The sequence below is a fragment of the Branchiostoma floridae genome, chromosome 4, assembly GCF_000003815.2.
Source record: "Branchiostoma floridae strain S238N-H82 chromosome 4, Bfl_VNyyK, whole genome shotgun sequence".
NCBI lineage: Eukaryota > Metazoa > Chordata > Leptocardii > Amphioxiformes > Branchiostomatidae > Branchiostoma > Branchiostoma floridae.
This window is the reverse complement of record NC_049982.1, coordinates 32479640-32496927: the sequence shown is the minus strand read 5'-3', so window position 1 is coordinate 32496927 and position 17288 is coordinate 32479640. Positions and strand designations below refer to the sequence as shown.

The following is a 17288-nucleotide window of genomic DNA, read 5'->3' as shown; positions in this document are numbered from 1 at the left end:
CTAATAACAATCCATATACTCCTGATATAATATCTAATGTATAAAACCCAGTGCAGGTTAGGTGCAGGTAGACACCAGAAATACCTGCACAGCTCCAATTTTACCTGCACTAACCTGCATATGCAGGTGGTATTTCGAGCCCTGACAATGTATGACACTTTTTCCATAGCTAGTAGTGCAACATGGCCTTGTGATGGCTCGTGTTTTTAGCTAAGTAGTGTCACTTTTACCGTCACCCGTAGACTTCACAATATATGTGGTGCTTATGGTTACAGATGCGGTCACAAATGTATTTACATACATGGATGTACGGTGACTTCTTAGTGCTGCAGTACAATGTGAACCAGTTGTACTGCAGCACTAGATGTCACTGCTTACAGTTACAGATGCCCTGAGGAAAGTGACAGACGGTCACCGAAACTTCAGGGGAATAAATTAATGATTGTGTAATAAGAGACAGTGAGACCGCATGGCGCAGCGGCAGCTTGTTTGGCTGAGGTCTGAGAGGTCTTGGGTTTGAATCCGGCTGCCTGTCACGGATCGTGTGTCCTTGGGAAAGGCACTTTACACGGCTTTCCTCACTTTACTCAGGTGAAAATGAGTACCGAGCTTCGGCTAGGGCCGTCCCTCGGATAGGACGTTAAATGGAGGTCCCGTCTATGTGGAGAGTCACACCCCATGCACGTTAAAGAAGCCACATGGTGATTTACATTATTCACCTGGACGGGAGACCTGGCGCATCCCCGTCTTGTAATTAGCCAGCGAAAGGGCATGTCACCCCGTAAGGGGCGGTATAACCCTGTCGTGTGTAAGCACGCCGACTGATGATCATGATGTGTAATCAAATTATTCAGACACAAGAAAGTGTAAAAGTGTTCTAAACCATGAAAGGACATGGTCCAAGTACTTGTTTTGCAGATTGTACAACAACGTGTAATGCTCATGCCTGTACTATTTGTGAGTAATCTTAGGTCAAATGATTACAAAACTTACTTGAGAGGTAAATACAATATTACTAAACGTACAGCAAAAGTATTCTACTCCGCATAACTTAAGTTTGCCAAGTGCAAGACAATTTTGTTCTTCTATCTACCATGGTAATCAGAAACATAAAAAAATAGTAGTTAGCCTGTCACGCTTGCATTACTGGTGGCATAACTGATATGTATATAGCATATATCCATCCTGTGCCCTGTTTTATAAATCCTGGATATATATATTCAGATTTAGGTGAAGTTAGTATTACATTTCATTCTTGATAAAAAAGCATATTTATGAGGGATATGCATAATTTTGTTGTTTACTGTACTCCATCTATTATATGTAGTGCATGCCTGGATGGTTTTAAGTCATTGTGCTGTTACAGTAGATCATATATAATAAAGACCTTATCCTTGACACATCACCCCGAAATCATTCACAATATGTATTGCCACACAAGATGGCCATGAATGAGACAAGAGACCAGTAAGAAGAGTTTCAACTTGCCTAGGATTTATTATTAAGTTGAAAAAACATTGACATCACCACAACTCACACTTAAGCTCATTCCCGGGTGCTCCCTCCGCTGGGAAAGTTTGCACAACCAACCACTTTTCCATGGAAATTTTCTAGAAAAAACACTTTTTCTTCTAACTTGGAGAGAGAGAGACAGACATATTTTTGTACCAGTCAATGTACATAATACATTATAGATAGATAGATATATATTAAGCTACCCAGCCATTCCTTGGTTATAAAAAAGGCATCTCTTTTGTTGTTTGTTAATGTCGGTTTCTACATGTGAAAAGTGCACGGAACATTGGCAGCCAGAGAAGACTGTAATACTGGACAGCACAGTTGGCATCATTCAAATTACTTGTTAGGATATGACACTCATATTTTTTTCGCTCATATGAAATATATCCATGCTGATATGGAAGGCTAAATATCATCAAGCATTAAAAAAACAATACTTGCCCTATCTCACACAAATCCTACACTACTCTAGGTAGATTTATATGAAAGCAGCCCAATTGTTTACAAACAATTAATCATCATAGACAATGCTACACTCACCTTATTTTTCAACTTAATTCATTAAAGCCTATAGTTGGGTTAATGAGGTATGTTTCCTTTGCAAAAACAAGGGAGCCACTATATAATATCATATAGTGCCTAAATATTACACCGTTAATGAATGCTCTTTAACTCACAGAAAATTATATAGTATTGCAGAAAATCAATGGAATGTTTTCCTCAGCCCGAATAATGAAACCAACGTTTCCGCTCTACTGTGGGCTTTCCATACTTGTTCCACAATACATGGAATCTAGCATATAGCAGACCCCTACCATTCAAAATCCTTCTGGAAATCTACAACAAACCGGTCCAACAAGATTCACAAGAATGACTGTATTCTGTAAGCCTTTGCAAACCAAACAATTGGTTTCCGCTATTCAGGTCTAAATCATCACCTGGGTGTGTACCGGAGAGGACACTTGGCTCGCTGAGGCTGGGTGTCGAGCTTGCCTTAGTACATAGTATTGCATATGGGTACAGTTAGTAGCTGTTTTTGTTTTTTCGTAAGGGTACAGGCAGCGAGAGAGCAGCCTGTGGTATCTACCCACGACAAGTCTCCGCTTGCACGACATGGCTGTGTGGAAAGGCTGATAGATGGCGCTTCTCGTCGTGTCACTCGGGTGGACTGGCCAGTTCCGAGGCGTCGGCGCGGCAGATGGGACATGTTCGATTGCTCTGTGAAAAGATTAGGGCAACATGAATTTAACACTTCACATAGCCAAACTGTGGTAGAAGCTAAAACTATTGAATTTAAAAATATGTCCATGAGGCCAAACTGATTAATTCATATGGATGACATCTCAAAGGGCACCCCAAACCTGATGCAAGCATTATAAAAAAGTTGCCCCCCCCCCTCCAAGAAAACTTGAGCTAAGTAGCCAGGAAGGTTAAACAAATGACTAAGTACTTTATACGATAGAAAAAGACGCAGTTTATCATTAGAATCCATCTTCCTGTATCTTTTGCCATTAACAGCATACATTTGTTCCTTTTGCGGATTCTTTACAGTATGGTTACAAAGTGAGATGATTTTAGTGACGATACCTTCAGCCACTTGTCAACACACTTGGCATGGAACTCGTGATTGCATGGCAGGACCCGGAGGAGTTGCCTGTTCTCGAAGTCACACATGCACACAACACACCTGGAACAAGAAGGAAACATTGGGATCTTATTGCCATACTATACATGCGGTAAATTGTACTATACCAGATAACGATTGTTCCAGAACCATTGGTCATAAGTAGGGGTTGGGTACCGGTTCAGGTTCAGAGGATCAGGTCCGGACTGGACCTAATTGTCTGCTAAAACTTGTGAATGGGCAATAATCAAAACAATGGTCCGTTTCACGAACACAGACATGTTTGGCGTAAAATCAACCACCACACAATGAGCAGTAAGCATGGTGATTGTACCCAAAATTTGTTACAAATCTAGACAAAGAAGCTTCATAATCTTACTCTCAAAAATTTTGCCACATTTTTAACCCCTTTCACTCCAGATATGATACAGAGTTACTCAATATTTTTCATACTGGCAAAGTTACATTAACAACACAAACTCACAATGTTTGTTGTGACTGGTGGTTGTCGGGGTTGTATCTATAGGATGGCAGGTCCTCGATCTTGGCTTTGGACATCCCCCGGGGTTTGGCCTCTCCCAGACGTTCTGCCAAATTCAGCAATGCCTGGAGGAGATACAAGTTCTATTAGATCAGGATCCAAAGTCCTCTTCTCTTGGAATAACTGCTGTGGGAATGGTCTGTGTAGGTCTATATGTCACCTGATTTTCAGAGAAGTTCAAATTGCTCAAAAGCAGAGGTTTGTACTTGCTACCAAAACAAAGGCGGGTGATGTTTTCATGCGACAAATATATACGCAAAGTATACAAAACAAGGTCCCGAAAATAATTTCATCAGGTTGGTAGATATTGGAGAGGGGATACAAACTTGGCTACATGGGATTGTGTTCTCCCAGCAAAAGCGCCACCTACATTAGCTACAAATGGTGGCAAGAAGCAGAACTCCAGTTAGAAGCTTCAAGGAAGATGTCTGACAGGCATCGAAAAGTCAGCAAAGGTGAGATTAACTACTGTAAATGTAGAAATGTTCGCGGTGGATTAATGTTCGCGGGTTTCGCGGTGACCACTTCATCGCGAAATCAAAACCACCGCGACCATTTTTCTATTATGGTATTATACTGCAGTCTCTGGTGTTACCGCGAAAATAAAACCACCACGAAAAGTCCTTTTTCCCGCTGCCGCGAAATTAAATCCCCGCGAACTTAAATGCATTTACAGTAGTTGCGTAAAAGAAAACTTCAATATTGTAGGAGTCTAAAGGTGTTGGTTACCTCATAGTTTTCTTCTGCATTCTCTTCATTGCCGATGTCCACACCATAGTGCGATGCATTGGGGATCATAGTCCTGTAGAGGTAAGAGAGACCATTATTTTCAGCTATCCTGCTAAAAAAAACTTAACGAATGCAGGCTTACAACTTAATTGAATACATATAGATGGGACACATAGGGACACCAAAACCCAGTACAGAGGGGGGTGGGGCGCTCCACCCATGACAATCAAAGTAGAATAATTCACCAATCAGTGTAGTGGAGGCACCCACAGTTGACATCTTTCTGTCACACAACTTTAACGTCCCAACGATACCTGGATGATAAGTTCTTGACATTGCATGGACTATGGATTACGATTTTGGATTATCAACAATTGTGCACACATAGATAGGGTCTGCAACCAACAGCAGTGCATTCCCAAAAGTGCCATTATGATTGAGGGCACTAAAAGGAAGAGGAAGAAGAGGCTATGTATACTTACAAGAACGGCAGTAAGAAGCCCTGGTAGGCAGGAGGGGACGGTCCAGGCTGCCACCTGCGGCCAGTCATCTGCCTGGGGAAGCCCATTCTTCCATAGCGAGGATAAGCATCCTGTAAACGACAAAAAACAACAACATTCTTCTTAAAAAAAAGCTGAAGCCTACAAAAAGTTCTAGCCATTGGATGTCCTGTATCATGTAAGAGCAACAAGTCTATACCATAAAGCAGACATTTGTACAGTAGTTACTGTACATATTTGATAGAATAATGAGGCAAAGACCACTTACACATTACTCAACAAGTCTCATTGTATCATTGATGGTTAAACTGAAACTGGAAAAGTGCCCCCTAGCAATACAGCCATGTAGTGCAAGACACATCCAGTGGAGAATCATTTTCATGTTATGGAATCATATGATCTTACCATAGGACGATAAGCGATGTCCATCCGTAGTCCCGGCTCTTCAGGCATGAGGTGTGGCGGAGACTGGTTGGGGGGAGGCTGGGGAGGAACCATTCCTGGTGGCGGGGGTGGCAGGTGGAAGGCCGGGTGGTACTGATAGTGGTGCAGTGGCTCCATGCGAACATCGTTACTGGCATATGTTTGCTGAAACAAGACAATGCCAAAATGATACATCTTATAATTCACCAAATCTCTATTCCTTCATAAAACACCAGGCAAGGTGAACTTCACAGGTGTATAAACAGACTATATCCATATTTCATTGCCAATATGAAATAAGGGGTTCAGACTGGTCAACATCACCTGGCTATACAATAATACTACATCATGAACTCCTGTGCACACTTCCTAATGACATGGACATAAAGCTAAGCTATCTTTGTACCAACAGCAGGTTTATCAACTCACCGCTGTTGTTGTTGGTGGCAGGTACTGTGTGGAAGGTGGCATGTGCTGGGGCGGCAGCTGCGCAGCGTGGCCCATACTGGAGCCCAGCTGCTGCTGCAGGTGCAAGGCACAATGAGAGACGGGCGGCTGGTGCAGGTGGCAGGCGGGCAGCACCTGCGGGGAGGCCGGGTACTGGTTACAACCGGAGAACATGGGGTTGTTCTGGGTGAACGCCGGGACGTACGCACTACTCTGCATGGAGCACGTCTGGTCGGGGAGCGTACAGGCGGACAGTAGGGTCGGGCACGGCTGGGCCGAGCTGCAGGCGCCGCATACAGGGATGTGGTGTCCCGAACACACCGGGATGACGTGAGGAGGCACACTCATAGGGACATTGATAGGCATACCACCTTGGATCTGCAATGAAAAACAAGGCAATTGTTAGACTGACATACTTTTCTGTTGGTATATATAAGAAACAATAGCAGGAGGTGAAGTTTCTCAAACATAAAAGTATCAAAGGTACTGTAAATGCAGAAATGTTCGCGGTGGTTTTATGTTCGCAGTTTTCGCATTGCGAATTTACCGCAAACTTTAAACCACCGCGAACATTTTCCCATGACAGTACTACAGTGCATGGTGCTACTGCGAACTTAAAACCACCATGAACAGTCCTTTTCCCGCTACCGCGAAATCAAATCACCACGAATTTAAATGCATATACAGTTAGGATAATGTCCAAATCAAGTTTCTGTCCATATCTTTACATGAGCCTACTAAATTGAGTAGACCATACCGAATAATGATATTCAAGAAATCAAATCACTCCAAAGCATAAAGGGCCCTACCTGATGCCTGACTTGGTCTATGTCTATGAGGACAGACTGTTGGCTGGGTTGGGGGGGTGCGTGGGAATGTAAGGCTGGGTGCAGAGGCATGGGAAACATGGCGGGGGGCTGGAATGCTCGGGGCTCCTGCTGTCTCTCTCGCGGCAGGTGGTTCTCCCGCTCCTCCCGAACCGGCTCCCTGGTGTCCCGCGGCGGGTGCCGACGGGGGTACCTGTCCCGGGAGCGCCTCCTGGTGGCAGGACTGCAGAAGTGCAACAGGCTGATGTTACTACAAAGTTTGCACACACAGTGGGAATACGGACATATTTGAAGACTACAATACCATGAGAAATAGCTTGCCTCGCTGTCATATCCTGTTCATATCTTCACTGAATCAGACGTAATACCAAGACAAAGGATTTTGCCAGGTCTCAAATTACTGTAATTTTCCATAACTGCCCAACAGATGTTTTCAAGAACAACAGTTGATAGAAATGCCTTGTGTCTTAGTTCTCTGTTGAACATAATAAAGCAAGCAGACATGATTTTGTTACCTTTTCCTCTCCCTGCCCATGCCACCCCTGTTGTCAGGCTGGTGGTGGTGGTGGTGCCTGGGGGGCGGCCTGGCCTCGGCCTCGAACCCTCCACCGGCCCGCGGTCCCGGGGACACGGTCAGGTCTATCATGGTACTGTGCGATATCCTTCTACGCTTTCTGCTGGGGCTTTCACTCTGGAAATACAGGTACAGCTAGAATAAGGCACTGATCTACTCAGCCCCTCAGGCATTGCCAAAAACGCACCTAATTAAGATTGGGAAAATATCAGATTGTGGGACCAGGGTGCTGTAATTTTCTTGTGTATATACATACACTGTTGGGTAACTCCAAGGCAAGTGCAAACAGATCAATATAATTATAAAGCAACAGTCCTTAAATGTTAATAATACATATTGTAGCTCTAACTGAAAATGTACTGAATACTGGTAAGCAATACATGGCGTTTATAGGACTAGAGCATACAAAAAATTTAGAAAACAGACAGGCAACTGCAAATGTAATTTGACTCTCAACATTAGAAACACTGCCTTGCTTGTAAAGAACTACAATAAAGGTTGCAGTCAATTCTAACATTTTAACACTTCACTCCGAAAAATATTACTTATCAGATCTATTCTAATATCATATGCATGGAAGTATGCACTGTACTTCAGATTCCTATGGTAATGACATATCTTTTTCAGCACTTCCTTCCTGTGCTTAAAATATGATGCTGCCATATTAAAACTAGCCTGGATACCAGACTGTTTCCAGGACCTGCAAAAGAAAGCTCTAGGTCCAGCATGCCCCCAATAAAATGTTACAAGCTTTAACCTGGGCTTGTGGTAAAATGTCCTCTCCTGTGTTGGCTCTAGAAACTGTCTGGCATCCAGGCAATATTAACCCTCAAACTGCCCAAACCGGATATATCCAGAACACATATGCATGCCGTGTGCCGTGCCCGGTTATAACCGGGATAGCATATTCCCCCGAAGTACCGGTAGCAGCTTTGCGCGCATGTAGCACACGAATCCTGGAAATTAGGGACTTTCACCTTGTTCGGGTGTATCTTTTGGGGGGTCAACGGCCAACCCAGGCACTAAGAGCATTTTATAGGGCTGAAACTCTGGCAGTTTAAGGGTTAAGATCTGCCTTCATTCACCTTCATTCTAAATCTTGCATGCTTTCATACATGTTTTACCATACATTGTGCCAAGCCCTGTTCAATGTAAATACACAGGAAACTGTACATTGCTGAGTGTGATACATGCAACCATATGCCAGGAGAGGCTGCTAATGAGCTTTAACAGAAAAATACATTCAAACCTTGTTTCAAACAAGCAAACATAACTGCCTACCATATGCATAAACATCTACACACCTTAGAACAGAAATCTTTTCTTCAATAAGCAGAGGTACATGTATATGTAGGCTTTGTGTAATTTATTCTGGATTTTGAAATCTTACCTTTCTTCCAGTCTCCTCAAGATGCTCACCTGAAGAAACACCTTGTGAAGACACCTGCATGTCCTGCTGGTCTGAAATAAGAGAAATCCAAACACTTAATATTCATGTATCATCTACTTCTTTAGCTGCATATATACATGTACATACATGTGAATGAACTTCATTGCTTGACATTGGTACCATCTGGGTAGTAGTTTGCTTCTCTGCTTTTTCGTTCTGGAACTTGGACATCTTTAACGCCTGGTATGTATATTCGATTATTGTCCAAATTCTGGACGAGGGCACTTATTGGTCTGAAATGGTTAACTGATCCCTGTATTTCAACAGGTATTGGAACGCCTTTTTGACGGGAACGGGTTTTCTGCCCGTGGTGAATTTGCGCGTGCGCGTGAAAAATGTGGTTGATTTGCATATTTTCAACATTTAAAAATCAAGTAAATTTGACAGAATTACAAGGAAAAATTACACATAGGATGTTTTATATTGTATGATGTAACAATTTGAGGCTTTTCTCCATTCTAGAAGCTTAATTTCAACTTTTTTAAGCAGATTGTTTCGCGCGCAAATTTCATTTTTTTTGCGCGTGAAAACTTAACGTTTAAAAATCACTTGAAAAGCACCCAGATCAAGATTTTGTACTCTAGAATGCAACAATATGATACTTGATTCCATTTTGTGCCATCTTGTTCGGGCATTTGAGTATAAAACTGCAAAACTTTTTGAATCCCTTGGGAATCAGCTAATTTGCATATTTTCACGTGCAGATTTTTCACGCGCAATTTTTTCACGTGCACAAAACCCCAACCCTTTTTGACTGAATGGTCTAGAACCCATTCCTCCATTCGCTCATTAACCGATGCCACCACAAAAGATTTGAATATACAGGTCCCCAAACAAACGGGTAGCAAAAGCGAACATGGGAGCGAACTACTACCCGGCTGGTACCCCTTCTACGACATTCGCACATGGACGAACAATGTATGAAAATAACTACTTAGGCCACACCAATTTAATTTCTTGGTTCACGGATTCGCTTGCTCCTATTTTTTGGAAAAAATAAATAAAAATAAAAATTACCATTCAGCAAATTTTCACCATTAATGAAACCATTCACCAACTTTCTGGTGTAGCAAACATAAATGCTGACACTACTTCTGTAATTTTCAACGAACAGGTGCTGTTACTGTGCAGTAATAGTGTTTTTGTACTTTTTTCAAGCTGAAAGCTTTTTTTCTTTATGTTTGGGATTAGCCCTTACCTTTACCCAAACCATTTTACATTTTTTATTTTTATTTCGCCCTCTCGCTCCATATTTTTTATGAAAAAAATCCGTGAACCAAGAAATTAAATTGGTGTGGCCTTACAGTAAACAACAATACAAGGAAAATCTACTCTACGTCTAGGTTACATTACTGGCATGAGTAGATGACGTACATGCACAGGAGATTCATAGCCAAACCCATACTAACATTAAGTTTAACACTAAGCATTAGGGCCCAACCTGTATTTACTGTAATGCATTATGACCCACGAGAATTTTACTGAATTCTTAATGCCGAATCTTTCACAGCCAGGATTGCATCAATTCATGCCCGAGGTTATGACAAAGCCCAGGAATATTGCTTGGTGGCAGATGTATATGCGCACATTGCACATTCTCACAATATTGAAGTTACATTTTGCATTTACATGAACACTACCTCCAACAACAATACCCTTCCAAAGCTGGTCACTTTGATTTGATTGTGTAATTCTAGAAGTATTCTGTTACTTTTAGTTAAGTTTTACATACAGCAGGAACAGAGACTATCAACAAGGGTTCTCAATCAATGGATATCCTTTACAGCACATTGCTGGTAATATTCCTCCTCAACCTACCATTGCAGACAGAGTTTCTAGGTTGAAGGTAAAATATCCACTACCTTGTCGTACTGACAATTTTTGAAAATAAAAAAATTCCATTCTGGGGCGGGGGGGTTATAATGCCAAATCAACTTAGGCAAGATACATGCATATGAGTTCTGTGAGACTGCTCACACTCAGTGTCTGGCCTAGTAGTACTCACACGATCAGCAAGTGTTTTTCTGCTTGCATTATAATTTTTTGCATCATTAAAAACATGTTTTCCTACATATCTTTGACTACAGCAGAAAGTAGCAGAGTAACGAGGCAGGGATTTCTACGACGATACCGGTAATGACTTCCTGACAAAAGGAAAGCGAACGTGTGGCGTTTTGTCAAAATGCTGGTCTGACACCTCCAAAGACTGGAAAGGCCCTGGACAAACACATCATTACGGCACAGTCGTGAGATGGTAGTGAGAAAGAGGACAGTATTCAGATCACATAAACTACATGGTGGAAAAGAAGAAAAAAATTGCAGTTTCTGTTCAAAAATTTTTCAATAAGTCCTAGGAAAGAATTAAGAAAATGTTATGTTTCCTGTTACCCGATGGACCCTAGCAAAATCCTGCCGACCCAAGCCTTTTTCTAGTCGGCCACATACGCCACATTGCTATACGTCCAAGATCCAATGTTTGCAATGTCGCTTACTTTGGTGTATTACATTTCTGGCTCTAGTGTGGTAATGTTTCGGATTTATCACAAGATGTGTGCTTCCTTTTTTTCTTAATCTCAATTCCCCTGCCTATTATGTGCACATTAATTTCCTACCTGAGTCCGAGAGTCCAGGAATGAAATGGGTATTGCCTTAATAATATATATTACGTACATGTACATAGAAAAAGCAAGGGATTTGGTGTAGCTATTCAACTGCCCACTTCCTTTACATACGATAACATGCTTCTCTTAAGCCACACCCAAGATTGCGTCTGGACAGGACAATGATAGAAAATTGCAGCTTTTAGGAACATCACCGGAAAGCAGAGTAGTTACAGTTACAACAAGTAGGGCACCAGGAGTATGTGAAATTAACACATGGTAATTGCATGCTATGACTGACATCGGAAGACACAGAAATAAAGCACAAAGAGTGCTTGAGTCCCTCCCAACATCTGCTTGGAGATGATCCCTCCCTCAAGCCATTGTTTCTGGAATGTATTTCAGGTGGAAATGTGACTCACATGACTCATTCCTATTGCCTGTTTGATTTTTCTTCGGACAGCAAGAAGGACCATCATGAAAAATACAATGTTTTTTCAAGGCAGAATGGCAGATATATATACAATAGTAAATCATGGTTTTTCAGTAGAGCTGATAGCAACAAGGATAGGTAATATGGGCATTGCAGGAGTTTGCAAAGTAGACAGTGTTGTACTTAGGTGCAGGGTATGAAATTTGTTTTGAGGAAAATGGGTGCCGAGAAAAAAACATTGATTAAGTGCATAACATAATGTAAAATGTCAGCAAAACCTGACAACAGTTTCCAGCTTTGAAAAAATGTAACAAACCCCAATCAGTCCCAATAACTAAAGCTTACTCTTAGAACTGACCTCAATTTAATACAAGGCTTCTTTTCCAATACTTTTATGTTAAGAATATGCTGTATACTAGTGTACATGTACAACAGAACTTTTATATACTAGTAATACAGGTACCCCTACAAAAGTATCTAGGAGATGAAAAAAATTGCATGCACAGCTCCACTTTTGGGTGCATATGGTATTTAAAAGTTCACTACAATCATATATTCCAATAGAATTTGACCACATACCAGTAGTATGTAACATATGTAACAGTGCAAATTTCCTCAAGGAAAAAGCAGAAAAGTCACAACCAAACTGCATATTTACAAACCGCTAACTCAATAAATGAGAACTCAATTTTTCTGATTTACACAAAGCTTGAAGCAAGAAAAATTTTCAAATATGACATCAGTTGAACACATCCGTATAATACCGATATTGAAATCACGCCAACATCAGTGTCGCATGGTTACCACCCCCCCTCCCCACCACGGAATATTGACAGCCCCAGGGTGTAAAATCAGACAGTATCTCACCATATTCTCACTCAGCTTTTTAGACGACTCATGATAAAATCCACCTCAATTTGATGCAAGGTTTGCATAGAAATTAGAAAATGGCAATGGTGGTACTAGAGTTTTGCCTGAGCCTACAATGGCCAACTGGGAATGAAGTTATTACATACATATCTTCAGATAGCAAAATATGCAGAGAAATTTTGAGGGCTATTTATTTGAAAAAGTGACCATGAAGGTTGAAGAGTCCAATATGGAGAATATGACTATGTTAGATTAGAATTGAACTGCCTCATTCAAATATGTTACTTGCAAAAAGCAGCTTGTGCTACATTTGCATATTCAATTGCAGTTAGTTGGTAATTCTTTAGTTTAAAGCCATTAAAGTTGCACAGGTCTGAGTAACAAAAAACTGCAAGACCTAAGCTTGAACAGAGCAAGAAAATGTATCCCTAGAAGTAGAACAATTTAACAATGGCATTACGTTTCGCAGTATCACACCTCATACAGTGTAGTACAGTACAGCAGGGATCCAGGCAAATAAGAGTCTCTACGCCAACGTTGCCAGCCATACGCACCTAAACTAAAGCCTCAAGTATAGGCTTATTTTACCTTGTAGAAGCAATGATTGGCTGTATCAGTGTATGACAACAGCACTTGCCCACGTCCGACATGTAAAGGTGCTATCTGCATATTATTGAATTTTTTCCCATCTGTACACAGCAACAAAAAAACATGTTGCACTGTTTCTTTGTGTTCTGTCTTACACTTAGTTTTTGTTGCATAGCCTGGCCTAAAAACAAGACAGCCCTTTATTTAAATACCTTAAGAGTGCCGTAGAAGGCTTGGACATTTTCCTTCACTTCAACAGCTTTTAGATCATAAGGACCATTACATTATAGCAGGTAAGAAAAAGCATAAAAAGGCAGAATGAGTAGGTGGTTCCATTCTGATTGAGCCTAACCCACATAACAGGACGCTGACCTAGAGATGACATGATGTGCGGCCTCAGCCCTGGAATAATCCCTGCGACCTAGAATACCTCAGACCAAAACAAATAAGGCTAGTGCCCATCGCAATAGAAAAAACCAAAAAGCATTCTCCAACATGTATACCAACATTTTTGAAAAAGCATTTGATTTTCACTCAGAAACATTTATTCAATGAATCTGAGGGTTTCTAGATGCTAACATCATGAAGCGGTAAAACAAACTGTTAAACAGTTCCAACATTTTGAGAATGAAAAAAAAAATGTACCAACTACCAAAAAATTACCAACATCTTCAAAATGAAGTGAAATATACCAACATCCCTGAAAGGTAAGGGCCAACAGGGTCTGACACTGTCAATCACAGTCACTAGGAGTTGCACTATTTTCCAAATGTGATCTGGCTACAACACAAAATGTACAAGTATCTTCATAATGAACCAGTCTCTCAAAAATTGCACACAAAGCATCAACAGGGATATGCTACTTCTATTGTGTTTTTTGTGTAACAGTTAGCTAGTTGTTTGTATGAAAGAATCTGGGTCCAGACTAAAATGGGTAGAACATTCCCCAACCCATTTCTGGAACCGAGCCAGAAACCTATTCCAGTGGTGTTCATTTGGACTTGCAGGATTATCAGGTCTCAGCATGGCTGAATATTTTATATGAAACTGGGTTTTAGTGTGATACACATCATTTTCAGCCTGCGCCTAGATATCTAACATTCCCTAAAATACAGAGAATATGTTTTGGTCTGTGAATGATTTTTTTACTGGGCTCTATATGATATATCCTTGCAATCCTATCCTATTTGATTAACAGCAAGCATTGCCTTATATTATAATAAACCGGGTCCCATGAAGCTAGGTCAAACAAACGTATATCTGGTTCCATTCTGAATAAGGCCACTGCTATAATGTTCATGGTAATTAGAAGAAAGCTAAATTTCGCACCCAGTTCCCAAGCCACAAGCTATGAAACCCAGTGCACAACAAATACAGCAGACCCCATTGTATTATTCAACTATTACTAATATTAGCTCTAACTTACTATATGAGCTGAATGCATGAATTTAAGGTGAATACCAGGAGAAAATAGCATCTAACATAAGTTATGACTGTACCGGCATAGAAAAGCTACATGCCTAGTATTACTATTACCCCATTCACACACAAAAAGTAGATTTAACATTGAATCTGTTTTAATACGACCCTAACTGACACAAACCTTGATATAACTATTCTGAACAAGATATTCCAGCTTTTTACAGATTTTCAATTCATTGACAATAGGCTGAATAGCCTGCAAAATATCAGCTATAGGCAAATACTCTGTTTTCATACATTTTGTTTTCAAATTTTCACTAACCAGTGAATTATTCAAGAAAAAATTCTTGTATGTGAAGACCTTCATACTGTAGGAAAGTCTTTCAATTCATTCTAATTGCATGTTGGCCATTGTTGGACACAGAAGCTACAGTAAAATCTGAAATTTCTTCAGTATCCCATGCAGAAGAGAACAAAGCCATGGACAAAGTCGTGCATGCTATAAAATTCCTTCTGTGCATATATATGTTTTCATATCTATGTGATATGATCTTTTCTTATGCAGAATATACAGCTTTAGGTAAGAATAACTAGGAATTCTTTGGGCCATTGTTGAATTTGCAAACATGCAAAAATGGCTATTCAACCAAATTTAAATGCAACTTTTGCAGCTAAAATACACACTTAAAGTTAAGTATTTCACATACCTGCAATGTGGAAAACAAAAGAGTAGACCATAATACATATTTCATACATTCTGACGCATTCTCCCCTTTCCGTATAGAAGATTTTCCCGTTATTTCATATGGAAGTGTGAATTTATTAGGCAGTCTACGGTAAGTTAAACTCTCACCAGAGGGACTTGGCCGCCATCCTGGAATTCTGAAACTCGGAATCTACCAAATCATACGGGCTAAACCTTTGGTTTTACGTTATATGTTTCATGAAGATGGATATTATGTCACGAACCTTGGTTTGTGGAATGGTTCCTGGTAGATTCTCGCAGGTTATAGCCGAGAGAAGTCCTGACGGGAGGCTCTGAGTGCGAGGGGCCTGGTGACAACGGGGAGCGGGGGCCGGAGTGGGGGGAGCACTGAGCCCCTGTTCCGGTCGAAGCAAATACCACCCTTTCCGAGTCAATTATGTCCGGTACAACGATTTCTTGCTGAGGAACGGTAAAATTTCCCATCAGATATCTCCCAACATGGTGAATCGGGGTCGGTTTGGGCACACTACGGCGGAAACGGGAGCGAGTTACGGGGGGTTCAGTCAAGGCGGCTGACGCCACAGGCATCCCTCCTGCCCGTCCGAGTTCGCAGTCCCTTCCCTGCCGATCCTACAGCCAAAGAAATAAACACAAACACGTTTCACAACGCAACCTCATCTCCGTAACCTCACCACTAACCTACATCTCAACTTAACAAACTTACAGTGCGGAGGTACAAACGCCTGGTCCCGATAAAAAAAACAGAAACCAAGGTAAACCTTCTCGTTGTTGTATGTATGGTTTACATTTTCGGGGTGCAGCGGCAGGCAGCGCGCGAGCGCCGCCAAGGTCCTTCTCTGTTCCCGGCCCAAAAAAACACCACACAAAAATACTGTGCACGCACACGGACGAGATATGCTTACACAAACACCATACCTTCAACAAACTGTGCTATTCAGTGACGAAAAACCCTCCCAGTCGTGAGTTTTCGACAGAATAAAAACCCTGAATCCCCCGGCCTTGTTGGGTATGCGGGGATCCTGTCCTCCACTGAAGAGAAGTCCTGCAAACAAAGCACTTCGCCCCCCTGGGCCTGCAGCGGTATTTCGCGGGCACGGTGTTCTCCGCCACTCGCTAAATCCTACTTACTATCAACCAGCACAATTCTAACGACGTACCTGTAGTGTTCTCTCGGAACAGGGCTGAGAAGAGAGTGTTTTTGCGGGGTGAACTCCTGTGTGGCTGTGGGTCGTCTTGAGTGCCCTGTGCTCTTCTCACCAACCAGATGATGAGGGGCTGTGGGGCTTCTTCCGGCTCCACCCGGTACGTCACTTCCGGTGTGGACTCATGCAGGAGTCACAGCTGTTACTCACCCTGCCAGGTGCCACAGCTGTTAGTCACCCTGTCAGGTGCTCAGCTGATGGATGGTACTGCACCTCACTGTTCCAGGAAATGTATTCAGTTTCTTTCAAGGTAGCATTTGTATTTCCCAGTGAGGAAATGTATAAAACCTGGAGATTTTTGTTGAAACAGGACGTTATGAGAGAACGAATATGACACCAGCAACAATGGATGTATTTAGTCCTTCCTTGTGCAGCTTGTATGTTTTCAATGTTTTGCAAAATAATGGTTACAAATCTGTGGATACATTTATCCTTCATTAGATAGGACAAACAGTTGTTGTTTTTTAATTGTTACTTGTCAGAAGCAGGCTGAATAATATCTCTAAGATTCTTCTAGCCTGGTATCCAGCCGTATTAACGATAGTTCACCATTATCCGCGAGGTAACCTATATCCGTTTTACCTCCAAACAGGGAATTTAGGGATTACGTCGATGAACAGACAGTGGTTCCAAATTGCATTTCTGTTAGGTATTGCAGTTTTAAACCACTGTCCGTCGACTTGATATCCCGAAATACCCAAGGAGGTTCAATACAACGGATAAACGTTACCCCGCGAATATAGGTGAACTAGTGTTTCTAGCTCGAGCCCCTGTCTCTTGTTCTCTCCGCAAATAGTATTATATACTGTACGT

At 41.5% G+C, this 17288-nt stretch overlaps 1 protein-coding gene across 1 annotated transcript; it reads right to left on the bottom strand.

Moving 5' to 3' along the window:
* Positions 1-1472: 1472 nt before the first annotated feature.
* LOC118413450 (RING finger protein 44-like) lies at positions 1473-16600 on the bottom strand. The gene is made up of 11 exons (XM_035816834.1): positions 16431-16600; positions 8574-8644; positions 7125-7300; positions 6592-6832; positions 5765-6160; positions 5318-5500; positions 4895-5004; positions 4413-4485; positions 3627-3748; positions 3106-3205; positions 1473-2736 (listed from the first exon to the last, which is right to left on the bottom strand). Exons 2-11 carry the CDS (start codon positions 8631-8633, stop codon positions 2674-2676), a joined length of 1524 nt encoding a protein of 507 aa, XP_035672727.1. The 5' UTR covers positions 8634-8644; positions 16431-16600; the 3' UTR covers positions 1473-2673.
* Positions 16601-17288: the final 688 nt, after the last annotated feature.